At 41.2% G+C, this 20526-nt stretch overlaps 1 protein-coding gene across 2 annotated transcripts; it reads left to right on the top strand.

Annotated features, from left to right (window-relative positions):
* Positions 1 to 12613: 12613 nt before the first annotated feature.
* LOC110628918 (histone deacetylase 14) lies at positions 12614 to 19481 on the top strand. 2 transcript variants are annotated; one of them, XM_021775749.2, is made up of 8 exons: positions 12614 to 13010; positions 13989 to 14063; positions 15169 to 15270; positions 16050 to 16121; positions 16457 to 16513; positions 16756 to 17007; positions 18327 to 18508; positions 18902 to 19481. In XM_021775749.2, the coding sequence occupies exons 1-8, from the start codon at positions 12729 to 12731 to the stop codon at positions 19200 to 19202; spliced, it is 1323 nt and encodes a 440-aa protein (XP_021631441.1). In that variant the 5' UTR covers positions 12614 to 12728; the 3' UTR covers positions 19203 to 19481. The 2 variants fall into 2 exon arrangements, with proteins under 2 accessions (XP_021631441.1, XP_021631442.1); XM_021775750.2 differs by lacking the exon at positions 15169 to 15270.
* The last annotated feature ends 1045 nt before the right edge of the window (positions 19482 to 20526 follow it).

Genomic DNA, 20526 nt, shown 5'->3' with positions numbered 1-20526 from the left:
TGAGTATGTCAGAGGAAGGCATGGGAGAGTCCCAAGGAGGCACTCAGGCCTCGGGTTTTGTTCAGCCACCTCATTACCCACCTTTCTCACAGAATCCCGGATATTCGATGGGAGGTACGTCGGATTACCCTAGTTTTAGCCCTTACCCCACGCAGATGCCATACCCACCATATTACCCACCATACCCATCGTACCCTATGTATCCACCACCACCTTATCACCCAAGTCCAGCAAACCCTATCTCAGGGGATGCTACACCTCCTCCACCACCAGCAGCACCTACTGTCCCAGAAACCCAAATACCTCAACCTAGCTCATCTGGAGGGAGCAAGGTCAGAATGACTGATTATATGAAGTTGGGTGCTCCCCAGTTTGAAACCGGTGATGACCCGTTTGTGTACCTTGAGAGGGTCAAGGCGATAACAGATGAGATAGGGGCGGATGACAGTAGAGCCATTCAGATGGCTGGGTTCACACTAAAATGCAAGAAGGCCCGTGAGTGGTTCAAGAACTATGTGAAATCGAGGGTGGATAGTCTATCATGGGAGGAATTTGCTAATGAATTTGCAGGATGGGCTTTCCCTGATAGTTCAAGGGAATTGAAGATGATAGAATTCGAGCAGTTGAGGCAAACTGATGACATGAGTGTAGATGAATATACTGACAGGTTTATGGAGTTGCTGCCATTTGCTGGGCAGAACCTTGATACAGATCAGAAGAAGTCAAGGAGGTATATCATGAAGCTTCATTCCAGGTATTCCTCCTTGGTACAGTCAGCAGATAGAGAGAGTTTTCATGCCATAGTGGATATGGCTAGGAGGATGGAGGCTAGTGCTATCATCGAGGGAAAAGTCAAGCAGTCAGTGGCACAGCCTTCTGGTTCCAAGACCCCAGGAGGGGGAAAAGTGGATCCTTCTTCTTTAAGTTCAGGTAGTAAGAGGTGGAGCAGTACCACCAAGAAGCAGAAGAAGAACAAGTTCTGGAGCAAGATCAAGTCAGGTCTGGGATTAGGAAGTGGCTCGAGCTCAGGTGCAGACAATGTAGCATGTGTGAAGTGTGGTAAGCCACACAGGGGAGTGTGCCTCTATGGGTCCAGAGCCTGCTTCAGATGTGGGCAAGAGGGACATATGGCTCGGGATTGTCCTAGAGCAGCTGTTATGGCACAGTCCCAGCAGACAGGTTCAGGCAGTGTAGCTCAGCCAGTAGCTCCAGCACCAACTCAAGCCAGTGGCAGAGGTAGAGGGAGAGGAGCAGCCTCTTCTTCAGCGGGTTTCAGAGGTGAAGGTCCGTCAGCTCCAGCGAGGATCTTCACAATGACACAGCAAGAGGCTAACACATCCAACACCGTGGTGGCAGGTAATCTCATCATTGGTTGTTCTGATGTGTATGCATTGATGGACCCTGGTGCATCTCATTCTTTCATCGCTCCGAGAGCCGTGTAGAGGTTAGGGTTGATGGTCTCTGAGTTAGAGTGTCCCCTATGGGTCAGCGGACCCAAGTGTGACCCGTCAGTGGCAGAGTCAGTCTGCCAATGTAGTCCAGTTTTTGTGGAGGGAAGATGCATGTCCGCCGACCTTGTGGTTCTAGAGTTGACTGATTTTGACGTCATTCTAGGGATGGACTGGTTATCTACCCATGGTGCTACCTTGGACTGCAGGGACAAGGTAGTTAAGTTCAGATGTCAGGATGGGTCAGAAATCGTCTTCAGAAGAGACAAAAGGGGTACACCTAGAGGTATGATATTGGCCCTACAGGCTCGTAGGCTGCTCAGGAGGGGTTGTCAGGGTTTTCTAGCTCACGTGAGAGAGCTAGACAGTCAGGTTAGAGAGCCCGCCGCAGTGCCAGTGGTTAATGAGTTTTTAGATGTGTTCCCAGATGAGCTTCCAGGTTTACCACCTGCTAGGGAGATAGAGTTCGAGATAGAGTTAATGCCTGGAACGAGACCGATCTCTATCCCTCCCTACAGGATGGCACCAGCTGAGTTGAAAGAATTGAAAGAACAATTGCAAGAATTGGTAGACAAGGGCTTCATCCGACCGAGTACCTCACCTTGGGGTGCTCCAGTGCTGTTTGTAAGAAAGAAGGATGGATCCCTTAGACTTTGTATCGACTACAGGCAGTTGAACAAAGTCACTACCAAGAATAAGTACCCATTGCCAAGGATCGACGATCTATTCGACCAGCTAGCAGGAGCGGGTTGTTTCTCCAAGATAGATATGAGATCAGGGTACCATCAGCTGAGGATAAGGGAAGAGGACGTACCGAAGACAGCATTCAGGACCAGATATGGGCATTATGAGTTCCTTGTAATGCCGTTCGGGTTAACAAACGCCCCTGCAGCATTCATGGACCTCATGAACAGAGTGTTTAGACAGTACCTGGACCACTTTGTTATTGTCTTCATAGATGATATCTTAGTGTATTCCAGGAATGCAGAGGAGCATGCCCATCATCTGAGGATAGTTCTGCAAACCTTGAGGGAACATGGCTTGTATGCCAAGTTCTCCAAGTGCGAGTTCTGGTTGAGGAGCATCTCATTCTTGGGGCATGTAGTGTCAGAGAATGGAATAGAGGTAGACCCCAAGAAAGTGGAGGCTGTGACTAACTGGCCTAGACCCACCACAGTGACTGAGATCAGAAGTTTCTTGGGTTTGGCTGGTTATTACAGGAGATTCGTTCAGGACTTCTCAAGGATTGCAGCTCCTCTAACCAGATTGACCAGGAAGAACCAGAAGTTTCTGTGGACCGACCAGTGTGAAGAAAGTTTCGAGGAGCTTAAGAAAAGGTTGACTTCAGCACCAGTGTTAGCTCTGCCAACTAGCAATGAGGACTTCACAGTGTTCTGTGATGCATCCTGTAATACCCGGCTAGAATCCGGCACCGGAATTCCTATTGTCTGGTGGAATCCGGGGTGTTGGGATTCTATGTAAGGGTAGGAGTTATGTGTTCTAAGTGTTATGATGTGTTTGATAGTTTTACAGTTTGTTAGTTTTGAGTTGAAATGAACCAAGGCAGAGGAGCCAAGTTCGGCCGCCGAAGATAAGTTTGGCCGCCGAAAGTGCTCAATGTTTGGCTTCCGAAGTTCAAGTTCGGCCCCCGAATGTTGCATGGTTTTGCATGCGATTCGGCAGCCGAAGCTGAGTTGCTTAGCCAGCAGGTTTGTAGTCCTTAGTCAGCATTTGGACGGGTGTTAGCACCAGATCATGTCCAGAAGTTGGCCACGTCTCCCTTGGTTTATTTGCTGAGTTTGAGCAGCTCATGCAGGAGTTTGCTCGTTTACCAAGTTGTGAAGGTTGTGAAGCAAAAAGTGAGTTTGAGAGAGTTTGAGAGTGTGAGAGGAGGTGATCCGTTTTCCCTTGTTCAGAGTGTGTAGCTTCTTACTACAGGAGGTAAGTGATGTTCTTGAATATGTTTTCTGAAGGTTTTAGGGGGATTTGTGGAAGGAGATGCATGGTTAGGTTCTTAATGATAGTTTTGATGAGTTATGCATGTATACATATTTATGTGTTATGTTTGATTTGTTGTTTGAGGTTAGTAGAGAGTTTTGGACCCCTGTGATCATATACTTATGTATATGTGTGTTGAGGGGTTGGTATATGCATGTTTGGAGTTATTGAAGGGAAGGAGGAGATGGTTTGCCGTTGAAGCTGAGTTCTGGATGAACTCAGGTTCGGCAGCCGAAGGTTCATTCGGCCGCCGAACCTCCTGCATGGTGACTTGGTTGCCACAGCTTGCCCCCGAGTGTTTTTGCATGTTCGGCTCTGTTTGGGGGATTCGGCCGCCGAAGGTGCCGCCGAAGGTGCTTGAGTTTCGTCTCTGGAGAGGACATTCGGCCGCCGAACCTGCCGCTGAAAGTGTCCTGTCCAGCTTTCTTTTGCATGCTTTGCATGGATAGTTAAGTGAGTTTCAGGGGATTCTTGGGGAATTTAATAGAGGTAGTGATAAGTTAGTTTGGTCCCTCATTTGAGTCCATCTGTATAGGTACAGACCAGAGGAACCAGAGAGAGCAGCAGTGAGTACTGCTCCAGAGGTTTAGAACCTGCAGAGTGAGTCAGTCCAGAGCCAGAGGTGAGTGGAACTAAACTTATGACTTTTAATTGAACTACAAACTGCTTTTGAGCATATCTCATGCATCATGTTTATGCCATAGGATGATTGCATTAGTATTCACGAATATGTTGCATTGCATCGTTATTTGGTGATGTGAGTGAATGCTGAATGATCCAATAGTCTCAGACAGGAAGTCCAGGAGCCTTTGACTACGCCCTGGCAGGTATAGTGAAGTCCAGGAGCCTTTGACTACGCCCTGGCAGGTATATAGTAAAGTCCAGGAGCCTTTGACTACGCCCTGGCAATGGTAAGTACAGAGGTGTTATATACACATATACATATATATGACAGGAAGACCAGGTGCTCGATTCTACGCCCTGGCACAGAGTTACTGGGATTATGTGGTGACAGGTTTACTCTTGATGTGGCTTGTCTGTGATATGGTGCATTCCATGAGATCATATTTTACTGAGATGTTTTACTGTTCTACTCACTGGGCTATAGAGCTCATCCCACTCCCTTAACCCCAGTTTTGCAGGTTCAGTGTACAGTGTACAGGGACAGTCCAGCAGAGTATAGGAAAAGTGAAGAGATCTGTAATAGCTTAGAGTGGACATGTAATATTAAAGAGATGTACTAGTTGTTGCTTGACCTAGACCTAGTGATGTATGTTTTGTACGTGATCTGTATGTGTATATATGTTTTCCTGTATGTGAAAACCAGGCTTAACAGGTATGAGTTAACCCATCTAGAGCAAGCTCTAGTCAGGGATACAGAGTACAGAGTACATGAGTACAGAGATAGTGCATGCACAGGTTAAGCCTTGGTTCAGAAAAGAGTTTTATTTTCACAGAAAATGTATGATCATGTATGAGGTTTACAGGTACACAGAAAGTATAGCAGGCTTGCTACGGGTTCTGGCGGCCTTAAGCCGACCTGAATCCTAGCGCCGGTGACGGTCCATTTTGGGGTCGTTACACATCCAGAGTAGGTTTGGGTTGTGTGTTGATGCAGAATGGCAAGGTGATCGCTTATGCTTCTAGACAGCTGAAGAGGCATGAGTTGAATTACCCCACACACGATCTGGAGATGGCAGCAGTCATCTTTGCACTCAAGATGTGGAGGCATTACCTCTATGGGGTAAAATGTGAGATCTTTACTGATCATAAGAGCCTGCAGCACATCTTGAGCCAGAGAGAACTGAATTTGAGACAGAGGAGGTGGGTAGAGCTGCTCAGTGACTATGATTGCAGAATCCAGTACCATCCGGGTAAGGCGAATGTTGGGGCAGACGCCCTAAGCCGGAAGTCACTAGGCAGTTTATCCCACATCACGGCAGAGAGGAGACCGGTGGTGAAGGAGTTTTACAAGCTCATGAATGAAGGTCTACAGTTGGAGTTGTCTGGTACAGGTACTTTGATTGCACAGATGAAGGTGACACCCGTGTTTCTGGAGCAGGTGGCTCAGAAACAGCATGAGGACCCAGAGTTAGTGAAGATTGCCAGGACTGTTCAGTCGGGCAAGGATAATGAGTTCAGATTTGACAGTAAGGGGATCCTCCGCTATGGGAGCAGATTATGTGTACCAGATGACATAGGGCTTAAGGGAGACATTATGAGAGAAGCTCATAATGCAAGATACAGCGTTCACCCCGGAGCCACCAAGATGTATCAAGATTTAAAGAAGGTTTATTGGTGGCCAGCGATGAAGAAAGAAGTGGCACAGTTTGTGTCAGCCTGCGAAGTATGTCAGAGGGTGAAGCTGGAACATCAGAAGCCGGCTGGAATGCTTAACCCGCTACCTATTCCAGAGTGGAAATGGGAGAATATAGCTATGGACTTCGTAGTGGGGTTACCGGCGACGTCCAACAGATTGGACTCCATATGGGTGATTGTGGACAGACTCACCAAATCCGCTCACTTCATCCCTGTCAGGAGTGGCTATTCTGTGGACAAGTTAGCGCAGGTGTATGTAAACGAAATTGTCAGACTGCATGGGGTTCCCGTTTCTATAGTGTCAGATAGAGGGCCCCAGTTCACCTCCAGGTTTTGGCGGAGTCTGCAGGATGCCATGGGTACCAGGTTGGATTTTAGCACTGCCTTCCATCCACAGACAGACGGACAGTCAGAGAGGACCATCCAGACCATAGAGGATATGCTAAGAATGTGTGTGCTGGACTTTGGCGGTTCTTGGAGGCAGCATCTACCTTTGGTGGAGTTTGCCTACAATAACAGTCATCATGCTAGCATCGGGATGGCTCCATATGAAGCTTTATATGGAAGGAAGTGTAGGTCACCTGTTTGCTGGGAGGAAGTTGGAGAAAAGGCCTTGGCAGGGCCTGAGTTAGTAGAGATCACCAGCAGGGTGGTACCCATCATCAGAGAGAGAATCAAGACGGCTGCGAGCAGACAGAAGAGTTATGCAGACATCCGCAGAAGACTAGTAGAGTTTCAGGAGGGGGATCTAGTATTGCTCAAGGTGTCTCCAATGAAAGGGGTGGTTCGGTTTGGTAAAAAGGGTAAGCTAGCTCCACGGTACATCGGACCCTTCGAAGTCTTGCAAAAGATTGGGAGTGTATCGTACAAGCTGGACTTGCCTACATCTATGGAAAGAATCCATCCGGTTTTCCATGTTTCCATGTTAAGAAAGTACGTGTCAGATCCGAGCAAGGTTCTTAGTGAGCCTGATGTAGAGATCCAAGAGGATCTCACCTATGTAGAGCAGCCAGTGCGGATTCTTGACACTCAGATCAGAAAGTTGAGAAACAAGGAAATCCCAATGGTGAAAGTCCTTTGGAACCACCACAACATAGAAGAATGCACTTGGGAGACACGGGAGTCTATGCTCCAGCAATATCCCCACCTCTTTTAAGGTTAGTCCCTATGTGTTTTGTACGTATGTTATGTTGTTTTTCTATACGTGTACTAGTTGAGGAACATTCGGGGACGAATGTTCTTAAGGGGGGGAGAATGTAATACCCGGCTAGACTCCGGTATCGGAATTCCTACCGTCCGGTGGAATGTCGGATGTCGGAGACCTCTAGAAGGGTAAAACCATGCTTTCATAAAATGTTTTCATGTATTTTAATGTTTTAAGTATGAAATTAAATGAGTTTTTACATGAAAAGTCTTTGGAGGAAAACCCAGGTTCGGCCGCCGAAAGTCAAGTTCGGCCGCCGAACATGCATGCGTTTTGGAGGCACGTTAGGCCCCCGAAAGCACGAGTGAGGGAAGTCCAGGTTCGGCCGCCGAACCTCATGTTCGGCCGCCGAACATGGCATGCATGCGGAGGCACATTCGGCCCCCGAACGTGGTCTGGCCAGCCACTATAAAAGGGTCCCTTAGCCGAAAACGGGCGAGTTTTTCCCCATTTTCGGCCAAGGTGAGCTTTCCGCCGCCCCTCACCCATTTTTGATGTTCTTCCTCTAAATCTTTCAAGATTTTCACTTGTTTTCCCTTGGTTTTGAAGATCTAAGCTTTTGAAACAAGTTTTGGAGCTTTGGGAACTCAGGAGCTCATTTTTGTGGATCTCCAAGTTTAGGTCGTCTCCCTCTCGATCTTCAAGAGGTAAGAGCTGATCTTAAGCTCCTTATGTGTTTTAACTAAGTTTTTATGCAAGATCTATGGGTAGAAATGCATGTTAGGGTATATGTTGAGTTTATGGGTTTTAATGCTTTGATGAACAATGTAGCTTGTTATGTGTTGTTTGAAGTGTTGTAGTTGGGGTATATGATAGCTTGAGACCCCTAGGTGTAATGTATGTGAGGTATGCATGTTTTAGAACTAGTTTTTACATGATTTGAGCTTGGGAGGCAAAATGTGCATAGAGGAGCTGAGTTTCTGCCCTTCGGGAGAAGCTCAGGTTCGGCCGCCGAAGTGACTTTCGGCCGCCGAACCCTCTTTTGTGGAGGCAGCATTCGGCTGCCGAAGTTGCCCCCGAAAAGAGACTTTCGTCTCTATCTGGAACTTTCGGCCGCCGAAAGTGCCCGACTTTCGGATCTGTCCAGGACTTTCGGCCGCCGAAGGTGCCGCCGAAAGTGCCCTGTTCAGCCATTTCATGCATATTTCTATGTGATGTTTTCCTAATGTTTTAGGGGGTTTTTGGGGAGTTTATTAGAGTTATGTTTGTGTATGTTTGGTCCCTCATTGGAGTCCACCTGTGTAGGTTCGGACCCGAGGAACCGAGGACCCCAGCAGTGAGATAGCTGCTTCAGAGTCTGTAGAGCTTCAGCCAGAGGTGAGTGGAATAAACCTTAAATTTTTAAATAAATGAAATATAACTTTTTGAGCACGTTCATGCATCATATATGCCATGTGATATTATAGGGTGTTTGCATTAGTAATCACGAATATGTTGCATTGCATAATATGATGTGGATGCGGATTGGCTATTGGATGATCCTCTAGTCCTCCTATGGTATGACATGATGATGATACGGTACGGATTGCCAGTGAGGCCCATTCTACGCCCCTGGACTATGTTAAGAGAAAGACCAGTGAGGCCCATTCTACGCCCCTGGCACATTGGAATGTTATGTTATGTTATGTATGTAAGAGAAAGACCAATGAGGCCCATTCTACGCCCCTGGCACGATTGGACTATGTTGAGGACTATAGGTGACAATACCATCCTTATGTGATATGTTTGTGATGTGTTGCATTTCATGGAAGCATGAAATATTTTAATATATGTTTTCTCTATTCTGATCACTGGGCTTTATAGCTCACCCCTCTCCCCTAATCCCAGATGTGCAGGTACAGGGTAGACCAGGAGGTTAGCCAGAGTATGAAGCAATGTTATGTAATAGTTAGATTGTGGACATGACAATTGTATTATGATGTAATGTAAAAGAGTTTTAATTCATGTTGTGAAATTTTGAATATTGAGGATAGAGTTGTGCTTGACCAATACAGATTGTTGATCCCACTTGTATGTACATGGTCTTTATGATATGAGATATGAGGTTATGTTTCAACCAAGCTTATGTATGATGAGATACCCCATTGGAGCATCTGATGAGGGCTCCAGTGGAGGTTTATGATATGTTTATGTTTATGTACAGGTTGAGCTTGGTTGTTATATGAGAATGTTTACAGGTTTATGAGTTTTGTTGATCATGTATGGGATTTACAGGTTTACAGGATATATGTCAGGCTTGCTACGGGTCCCGGCGGCCTTACGCCGATCTGGATCCTAGCGCCGGTAGCGGTCCGGACTTCCGGGCTGTTACACAAGCTGTGCAGAGTGAGGTTGGATTCAGTGCGAGCGATGGAAAGGCTGTGCAAGGCGCTGGGACATGCTGGAAGGCACGCGAAACTTTCAGAAGAACCTGGGATACACGGGAAGTCGAGAATTGGCCGGAGAGCCAAAGGCAGGTAGGACGCAGCCAGACCAGAATTCTCCCCCCAGAATATGAAATTACAGTTTAATCCCTCAAACTTTTGGAAAGGAAATTCTGGCCACTTATGGTAGAGTGCATTTTCACCGCCTGTTGAGAAGTTGGTGTAATACCCGGCTAGATTCAGACATCGGAATTCCTACCGTCCGGTGGCATTTGAGGATGTCAGAGGTCTTTGGACGGGTAAGAGAAAGGTTTCTAAAATATTTGCAAGTGTTTTAAAGGTTTAGCGTAGAAAACGAGTTGAATTTCGTGGAGAATTGGCCAAAGGAGTTTCTGTTATGTTCGGCCCCCGAAGGTAAAGTTCGGCCGCCGAAAGTGCCCAATGTTCGGCCCCCGAAGGTTATGTTCGGCCCCCGAAAGTTGCATGGTTTTGCATGCAGTTTCGGCAGCCGAAGCTGAGGTGGTCGGTTAGTTGTGCATGCTCCTCAGTCCGTGGTTTGGCCAGGTGTTCACCTCCAGATCATGACCAGAGGTTAGGCCACGTCTCCCTTGACTCATCTGCAAGCTTTTAATCAGCTCATGCAGAGGGTTGCTCGTTTGCAAGAGGTTGTGAAGGTTTTGAGAGAAAAGAGAGGTTGTGGTGGTTTGAAGCTTGTGAAGGGGATTTGTTGCGTTCCAGTTGTTCCTCTGCTAGTTTTAGGAGGTAAGCGAGGTCTTTATACTTGTTTTATGGTTTTAACAGCGTTTAAAGAGGTTAAGGGTAGAGTTGCATGTTTAGGTTTTAGAGTTTCGTTTTGATGTATTTCATGGTTTATGCATGATTATGTGTTATGTGTGCTGTTTGTTGGGGTTAATAGGTAGTTTTGGACCCCTTGGTGCATATACCAAAGTATGTGCAAGTTGAGGAGTTGAGTTATGCATGTGGAGAGGAGTTGTTGATTGGCAGAAGATGGTTGTGCACGAAGCTGAGTTCTGGATGAACTCAGGTTCGGCCGCCGAAGGGAGGATTCGGCCGCCGAACCCCTTGCATGGTGGCTTAGGCTGCCACAGCTTGCTCTTGAGTGTTTTTGAGGTTTCGGCCGCCTAAAGTGGAGATTCAGCCGCCGAACCTGCAGCCGAATGTGTTCTGTCTAGTTTTTCTTTTGTATGCTAAATGTGATTGTTTTGAGGTATTCTGGAGGGGTTTTGGGGAGATGTTTATCAGTAATATAGAGTATGTTTGGTACCTCATTTGAGTCCTTCATTGTAGGGTTGGACCCGAGGAACCGAGGTGTTAAGCAGTAGTAGCTGCTTCAGAGTTAGAGTTGGCCCAGAGCTAGCCATTGTTTGGCTACAGGTGAGTGGAACTAACTTAATGTTTAACTTGAGAAATGACATATCTTCGCATGATCCATGCATCATAAGATGCCATGTTTTATATTAGGTTGTGTTGCATTAGAACTCACGAATATGCTGCATTGCATAAGATGATATTTGTGTGGATGAACATTGAATGATCCCTAGCCCTTGATAGTAGCTGAGATACTATGAGATCAGATGAGATATGGCATGAGATAGCCATACCAGGTCGCCCCTGGATAGTCTAGGTCGCTCCTGGTACTATGAGTTAGACAGCCGGGCTGTCAGATCAGGTAAGAAAAGTCCAGGTGATGACCTAGTCTCCTTGGCACAGTGGGACATGTTATGATATGAGAGAAATAAAAGAAGTCCAGGTGATGACCTAGTCTCCTTGGCATAGCAGGACATATTATGACATATAGTAGAGGGCTATAGGTGACATGTTCATCCGTGAGATGATATGTTTGTGATGTGATGCATTTCATGAGAGCATGTAATGAATGAATTGTTTTATTGTTCCTCCTCACTGGGCTGTAGTAGCTCATCCCACTCCCTTAACCCCAGTTTTGCAGGTTCTGAGATAGCTATGGGAAGTCAAAGTCAGCAAGAGTACAGAGAACAGTGATGCCTGAATGTATGTTTGTAATAGCATAGTGGACATGATATAATTAAAAGATTAGTTGTCATGTAATGTATCGATATGTACTATCAGTTACTGAATAGACTTGTGCTTTCTCTAGTGTCGTTGTCATAGTGTGATGTATGATTAATCCCTTTGTACATGCATCCTGTTTTACGTTTCTTGATGAGAAATGTGTGAGTTGGGCTTAACGTATGACTTTGATGAGATACCAATGGGATGTGTTATAGATTAAAAGGGTGTCAATCCCTTGACCCACAGCAGATAGTAGTCCCTGGTATAGGCCCTGAGGGCCATTTCAGATTGACATATCTGAGTAGCAGCAGTTAAGCCTACAGAGTTTTACAGGATTGTTAAGTCGTTTTATATCATGTATGGGATCTATCAGGTACACAGAGAGTATAGTCGGCTTACTACGAGTCCCGGCGGCCTTAAGCCGATCTGGATCCTAGTGCCAGTGATGGTTCGGGCCGTTACAGAGGGGTACCGGTTTCCGGGTCGTTACAGTTGGAATGTCTATAAATAAGGGTCAAGGGGCATTTGTTCAGCAACATAAAAAGAGTGCTAAGAGAGTCCATACTTGAGTGATCTTTTTTAAGATTTGTGAGCATTATTTGTGAGAGGCACTTGTATATAGCTTTACTTTGTTTCCATACATTGCAATAGAGTGTTTTGGCTATTGCTCATCAACTCTTTGACTTGTTTTTATTTAGTTTCCGCAACACACATCTCTTATTATCTTGTTGACATTTTTAAAGGGGAGGCTGACTAATATTTTTAATTTGGAGTGAATTTACTAGTATTGTATAGATGCTTTAGTTTGAGGAAAGCGTGACAGTTGGGATCAGAGCCAATTCAATCTGTTCGTGAGCGTCATTTTGTGGAATTATAACAATCTTTGAAGAGACATTCTTGTGTGGGGTGAAGTGGGAATTGTCTCCACTAAAATGAGGTGTTTTTGACGAGGATTGAAGCAAGTTGTTGGGGAATAGCTTGCTGAAGGATGTGCTAGTGAGTTCGTGCAAGTAAGGGTACGTTGTGATAAAATGATTATTATTTTAATTTTAAAAATTAAATAAAATGAAAGAAAACATTCATAAATTTATATTCGTAAAGAGATTATTGTTATTTTTTTATTTTTTAAAATTAAATTAAATGACTTTAAACTAATTAATTTATGAATTAAATCAAATTATATAATCCAAGTAACGTTGATCAAATGAAGCCCTTTTAAGGATATTGGACAAATATGGACCGCTCTTCATTTTTTCCTTTAGCGTTAGCTTTTTCTTGCCCTTTCCCAAAGCTTCGCGTTCTTGTTTCTTCTTCGCCACAGTGTACCCCTGCCTCTGGGAGTAAATGAAGATCAATTTAAAACCAGAAATGGGATCTCCTGTTTTGGCAATCCAGAACTTGCTAAGCTGGAACAAATATAAAAGGCTTGATTTTAGTACTGATTTTGTAAAGGGTAGGCGTTTGCAGAAGCACGAAGTATCATGGAGGGTGCTCTGCACCAAAAGAATTGGAGCTTCTATTTCTTGTTCTCACAGTTTCCACGAGGGTATAAACCTACCATCTATTCAAGAACTTACTGATGCTCGAGTTATTTATAGTGTAGCTCCTGCTATGGGTCATAACCAGGTACATTTAATATGATAATTTGTTTTATTCTGGAGGGATTAATGTAGAAGTGATTGAAATTCTATTGTATTTCAGAAGGGGTTGGTCTCTTTAAGTTTTGAATTACGGGCCATGTTTGGTTTTGTGATTGATAGTTTAACTTATGGAGTTGAGAGTGGCAGAGATTGAAATTGTATTGTATTTCAGAAGCTTTTTATCTCTTTAAGTTTCGAATAGTGGGTCATATTTGGTTTTGTGACCGAGGGTTGAGTTTATGAATTTAGGTGCTTGAATTATGGCCTTTCTGTCAACTTAGAGGATTGAATCTAGATGATTTTCTGAATTATTGATATTTGCCTTATGTTTTGTATGGCTTAAAGAATGCCAAGCTGTTTTCTTTTTAAGCTTTCATATGGCTTGACATTTACCTTATGTCTTATATGGCCATGTTATGGATTGTTAAGATGGGTTGAGAGTTATTATGACTACAATTTTCTCTCTTTTTTTTTCTCCCACATTATCAATTAAATGGACCAAATTTTATGAAATAGCCGGACAGAAAAACAGGATGTCGAAGAAGGTCTACATATAATTGCTATAATACTTTCTATATTTCTTATTCGCTTAAGATGCTGCATATGCTTTTAAACTATTACTTCCAAGTTCCAATTTGTCAGTTCAATTTTCCACTCTTTCCAAATTGAATTTTTAATGTTTGTGGTCTTTTCAAATTATGCTGGTAAGTGAATGTAATTCCAGAACTTTTTGAGTTTAAGAAATTTTATAATGCAGGTTATAGAATTTACATGGTCCTTTAAAAAGTTGGAATTCTGTGGAGGAACTTGCTATGTTAGATAGAAGGAATGTACTAACTTCTCATTTACTCATGGTGTTGCTTGTATGTTTGGAGATTTTACTCATGGTGTTGCTTCTATGTTTGGAGATTCTTTTCCTCTGCTTTTTACTGAATGTTCTTTTTTACTCCTGCCTTTCCAATAGGATTCACATCCAGAATCCCATCTCAGAGTTCCTGCAATTGTGAGTGCCCTTGAAAAGATGGAGCTCACTTCGAAGGTATTAAGGATCCTTTTTTTTTTCTGTCCCACTAAATTGATTGCACATAATTATTACAGCACTTGCTTGTAATTGTTTTCAATATGTTCTTGTTTTGTTCAGTTGTCGGTCACAATTTTGGTACTTGGACCATTAGTATGAACTTGTAACAATGTGCATTTTAGGGTCCCTTGCTTGGAAAAACCTCTAAGTGTTTGATGGTGGGAGGGTGCTTTCTTCTCTCTTGGCAGGTTTTTCACACATGTTCAGGCAGTAACTTGCTTCCCTCGCTCCCCATGGCTTCCTTTCTTTTTCTACTCCCTACAGTTCCGACGGGAGGTTGCTGATAAGAATGAGAAGTCCATGGGAATTTTTTTCTTTCTTCTTGTATCTCGCTGGGGATTGTAGAAGGAACTTATTGACAACCTAGGAGGTGGTATATAAGCCTATGTTTGAGTCCTGCTAATTTGGTCGCTAAAATTGTTGCTCAGATAGGGTAATCATGATGGTTTCTCATAGAGCAAGATTTCTTTTGCTAGAAGCTTAGGAGTATGGCCTGTATATTCATAGTTCAATAGGGTAGTCATGATGGTTTCTAGTTAACATATTCTTAATTAAATAAGAACCAGACCTAGAATCCTCTGTAAATTGACTGTTCCATTGACGTGTTTTAAAAAATTTAGCTACTCAATTTTAAAATAAAAAGCTGGATTACTTGATTTAAATATCATTTTAATTTGAATTATTGTGTGTTTTTATCTCTAATACTTTGGCCAATCATATTTGGCGGCAGAGAGATGCCAAAAGGGAAAAAAAATTTATGCAATGGAATGTACTGAAATGAAACCATTTCTTCTATATGTAGGTTAATTAGTTCTTTGTTTTAGTATTTTAGTATAAAGACCATGAACGTTTACTTTCTCAAGACAGAAAAGGAGTGCCTCATGGCAGGTGGATTACAAGTAGTTCTAGGGTGTATTGAAACTGGACATTGTAGAAATGAAATAATAGATGATGTTGAAATGCTCCTGTTTCTATGAGAAAAAATAAATGTGTAGTTGCATGTGTTGAGAATAAAATGGGTTCTTATTTGCATAGATTAATCATTCTTCATTTCACATTTCAGTTTCGTGGTCCCGAGATTATTGAACTTAAAAACTTCAAGCCTGCTTCTGCAGATGATATTGCAAGTGTCCATGCTAAAGCTTACATTGATGGCCTTGAGCAGGTAGTATTACCTTGATACACTATCTCTCTTTCTCCTCCCTCATCCTCCCAGCTAGACCCATTCCTTCTGTTGAGTTACTTCGCGAATTTTCAACATCTCAAATTTTCAAGAAATTCATCATGGTGAAAGAATTAAAGCTCATTGATAACCACCTTTTTTATTTTTTACCTTTTTAGATTAATATTTCAAAACCGACACACTTATAAGACTGACCAGTTAACAATGAAGGCCAAAAGTTAGAGGTTTAATTGTGTAATGAAACTGGGTTGATCCCCTAGGCATGTCATACACACAGGGAAACACATATATTTGATGGATTGCATGAAAATAATAGGCAAGATTTGTAAGATTCACATTCTTGCTATATCATAATACAGAAATAATATATTACTGGCACCCTTATAGCACAAAGTTCTGGGTTTGAGGCTTTGAGCCCCAGGATTTGGATTCTTCAATTTTCCTGGATTAGACTTTTAACATGTTTACTCGTGGAACTATTGGCCAAACTGATCCAAAAGTTGGTTTGACCATAGAAATGATTCAACACTAACCTGAACTGGACCTATGGCTGTTTTCTGGTTAATCAGGTCTGACTAGCAGATCCTGTCCAAATTAAAACACTGGGACTGGCAGGTTCTGTTGGTTCTGAATCACGTAAGTCCTAACTGGCCATAAAGATATATGTAACATGCAAATATGTAACCTAAGTGTGTGCTTGTGTCTTTTTAAGGAAAAATATCACCAGCTTGTCTAATTCTATCTGTTATTCTTACTTTTAGGCTATGGGTAGAGCTTCAGAACGGGGCATTATTTTCATTGAAGGCACAGGACCAACATATGCTACTGGCAATGTAAGTGTCGCCCTTCAGGAGTTTTGGTGTTTGTATTCTTTAGCTTGTCGATATATACATATGTAATACGGATTTACCATGATACATGCTATCTTTTTCTTTTACCAAAAAAAAAAGCAAAAGTATAGCACTCTTAAGCTTCAGTTTGTTAAGTATAAAAAAAGCAATAAATATAATATATTTCTTTAAACCAAGTATGATATCTTAATCTGTAGGTTGTGTAACTTTATTATCTGGTTAACTTCAGTGGACATGCTTTAATGATCTGCATTTTGGTCCTTAAATATGAAAGCTCTATGTTCTTTATTTTACTCGTGAAAATATAAATGTTGCAGACATTCCAGGAGTCACTTGTGGCAGCTGGAGCAGGACTAGCATTGGTTGATTCAGTGGTGATGTCTCAGTCTGGCACGTTAGTCTCTTTATGAAAATCTTTTTTGTTTATTTTGTATGCTAAAAACATTTTATTTAACTGGACAAAAGTTAATATTTATATATCTGAATGACAAAACTGTTTTTCTATGTTTGCCTCAAAATAGATTGGCTATGAAGCTGAACTTTACCTAAATAGGTTTTGATCAGTAGATAGTGAGTCTCTCGATTTACTATCAGCTAGAATCTTGTCATATTTCAGGTTGCAGCATCGAACAGCAACCAGAATCCACCTACAGGATTTGCTTTGATAAGACCTCCAGGTCATCATGCCATTCCAAAAGGGCCTATGGGTTTTTGCGTTTTTGGTAATGTGGCCATTGCAGCTCGTCATGCTCAACGTGTGCACGGACTGCGAAGAGTCTTTATTATTGATTTTGATGTTCACCATGGAAATGGGACAAATGATGCCTTTTATGATGATCCAGATATATTCTTCTTGTCAACTCACCAAGTAAGTTTATTTTTTTAAAAATGTATTTTGGTCATTTTATGCAAATGTATGATTTCTTGTTTTTCCAAATGGTTTTTAGTTGCTCTTTATTAAAAAAATTAAAATCCAATAGCCAAATTGAGTTTTTTTTTTTTTTTTTTTCTTTTCTGGGTTCAAACTATATTAATACATATATGGATTTCTAAGAAGAGGAAGAGCAGGATTGTTGAGACTGGAAACAAATAATTACAGGGGTATTGAAATTAGTACCTTTTGTTTAGGTATTATAAATTCACCTTTTATCCACATCCATGCACCTAATCACCTAATTTCCGTTCATGAATCTACACAATGAACTTTATTCAAGTAATTTAACTAAAATCCAAGTTTCTTGATTTTGAATTCCCTATTCAGATGCAATCTAAGCATCTCTTCCTCATATTACCATGTAATATCTGGAATGAAGCCGACTCAAACTATGATGGGATGTCTGACACAGAAAATTGGGAATATAGACTTGGGTACATTTTAAAGAACGATTCGTATTGCTCTTAACTATGGATAAAACCCAGTATAAAAATAAATAGCATGCCAGCTCCTTAACAAAAATGCTTAGTTTTGGTTAGCAATTTTCTGGTTAATCAATGGTGAATATCTTGTAAGTGTAACTCTATGGACATTACAGTAGACGTGGTATTTAAATGCAATTAGACCTCATGATGCTTGAAAATGCTCAAAACATCTTTTTTGCACTCAATATAAGAAGTGTCCTAATGTAGCTTAAAATTATAAATTTCTTCTGCATGCAAGACACTTGTGGGAACGTATTTTTCTGGATGCATGCATATGATCTTTTTACTTTTTATGTTTTCAAATCTAAGTTACTGTTTAATAGGAAATGCACACCATGCTGTCTTCAACTTATATGATTTTGTTATCTTTAATATCTTTGAATAATAAAATATCAATTTGACTCTTAAGATTTTGGATGATCTATTGATTGTCCTCTGTCCAAAGCTGTCTCTCTTTGTTATTCCTACCTTTTGAGGAAAACAACATTTATGAAAATTTGATTCCTTTTTCCTAGTACTGGGACCAAGGGAGATTTGGTAAATTTTTGCACTTTTTAGATGTTACAAAAAGAAGAAACAAAAATTTCTGTACATCACTACATGGAGAGGCGTCCAGAGATCTTCTGTATGATAATATGTTTACCAGTAAAGCAACAGCCATTTGGTTTAGTGCTGAATCTCTTGATGTATACATTTGTATTAAAAGTATGTATGGTTCACAATGTACTAATAAACCAAAAGATCCTGTTTCAATATATGTTGGTGTAGGATGGGAGCTACCCAGGTACGGGTAAAATTCATGAGGTTGGTCATGGAGATGGTGAGGGTGCAACATTAAACTTACCATTGCCAGGAGGCTCAGGTGACATTGCCATGAGGACCGTGTTTGATGAAGTCATTGTGCCATGTGCTCAAAGGTTCAAGCCAGATATAATTCTCGTTTCTGCTGGGTGAGTAGCTGCCCTCTCCTTTGAGTTTTAACATATGCTTGAAGAAATTAGCTTTGTTATGCTTTTCCTCGTTCTTGCCACAGTTGTTCATTGGTGCAACATGGAGCATGCATTTAGTGATTGCCAGAATATGTAGTGTCTCTCTCTCTCTCTTAATGTTCGAGATTAAATCACAGATGCTTGATTGCAAGTTAAATTTTGTGGCCCAATAGCACATATATACACATGCACCATTTCTTATTAATCTATCAAATTTTAAACTGTAAAATTGTTTAATTTGGCTAGATCACAGAAAATTTTGATGTCCTAAAAAGGGATTTTGTAATTGTATTCCTCTTTTAATTAGATTCAATATCCTAAAATATGCATCTCAAATGACTAAATTTTGTTCAGGTATGATGGTCATGTTCTGGATCCACTAGCCAGTCTGCAATTTACAACAGGAACATACTACATGCTAGCCTCAAACATTAAACAACTCGCCAAAGATCTATGTGGGGGCCGTTGTGTTTTTTTCTTGGAGGGTGGATACAACCTTGATTCTCTTTCATATTCAGTGGCAGACTCTTTTCGCGCTTTCCTTGGGGATAAAAGCTTGGCATCTGAGTTTGATAACTCTGCATTCCTCTATGAAGAACCATCAACAAGAGTGAAGCAAGCAATTCAGAAAGTTAAACACATACATTCCCTATGAATAATCTAAACATATTTAAGAACACATATTGCTAGGTTGCAATAACTACTTGTAGATAAACTTCTGGATAAGCCAGGCTAGCAGGAGAACTTCGATTAATGAAGAACTCCGGCGGTAAGCTGCCCAGCAGACTTTGCACGAGAAGCTAAGTTATTGTATAGTATCTTTATGAATGTATAGAATTGCCAATGGTATTTATGATTATCATACAATGCCAAAATTTCTTGTACATTTGCAACTTTTGCAGATTGGATAAGATGCACTAAGCTTCTTTATTTAGTGGGATTACCGAAAAGCAGAGGGTAAAATTTGATTTATCCAAGGATTTTGAGTTGGTTCTAAAGCTATTATCATGACTGGTGCTTTATGTTAGAAATTGGCAGCCATTAATGCAAAAGGAGATGAAAAAGCTTAAGCATAATATAGTAATGCTATTGCTTTTGAAGTGACAAGGGAGTGGTGGATCATGGATATGAACCCCACTAAAAGTATTAGTGCCAGAGTTGCTATGCCACCTTTGCTGATATGAAACATCAAAAAGGGAACTAAATTCTTACAGAATGAAAAGTTGTTTCACCGACCATAGTACAATTTTTTGCTGTTGCCAACAACTCAGTACTGAGAAAAGATTGCGTTTTCTTCTCATGAATTGCCACTTGGAACTAGACCAAATCTGCCTTATTTTACTTGACTTTTCTTCTCCCTTTTTTTTTTTCCTTCAAAAAAGAAAATCAACATAAATACCCATCTTATAATCTACAATGAAATTCTAATTTTTTAGCCTAACCCATTTGTAATTAGTAATTAGTAATTAGTAATAATATATAGAGAGAGGTAATTAAGCTTAGTATGAATTAGGGTTTATGATTGCAACATAATGATTAGAAAATGTTCTTATTGTCACACATATATGGACAGATATCACGTCTCAACTAATTGCCACCCTTTTCTTTAATGTTGGATTTGGCCCTTAATGCCCATTTAATTAATTTTGTTGATTTAAAATATAAAATTAATTATTTGGAGAACCTTGTTTTTAACTACTACCACTATTTGATTTTCTAAGAAATAAATAATTTTAAGAAAATTATTAGTGTAAGAAGGAATTTTTCTTCTAAAAAAATAAAACCCTATTTGGCGATTGTGGTTTATGTGCCTTAAGAAAGAAATTAAGCTCTTAATTCATTGGAATAAAACTCAATTTATTCACCATGGGAATATATCACATATTTTATAGATATTTTATTTCATAATTAATATTAATTAAAGAGAATAGTATTAATTAACATGCATATGGATAAATTTATGTCTACAGTAAAATTAA

Source organism: Manihot esculenta, chromosome 12 (assembly GCF_001659605.2).
Source record: "Manihot esculenta cultivar AM560-2 chromosome 12, M.esculenta_v8, whole genome shotgun sequence".
In the NCBI taxonomy this organism is placed as follows: Eukaryota; Viridiplantae; Streptophyta; class Magnoliopsida; order Malpighiales; family Euphorbiaceae; genus Manihot; species Manihot esculenta.
The sequence above is the reverse complement of the archived record's forward strand: the minus strand, read 5'-3'. Positions and strand labels throughout refer to the sequence as shown.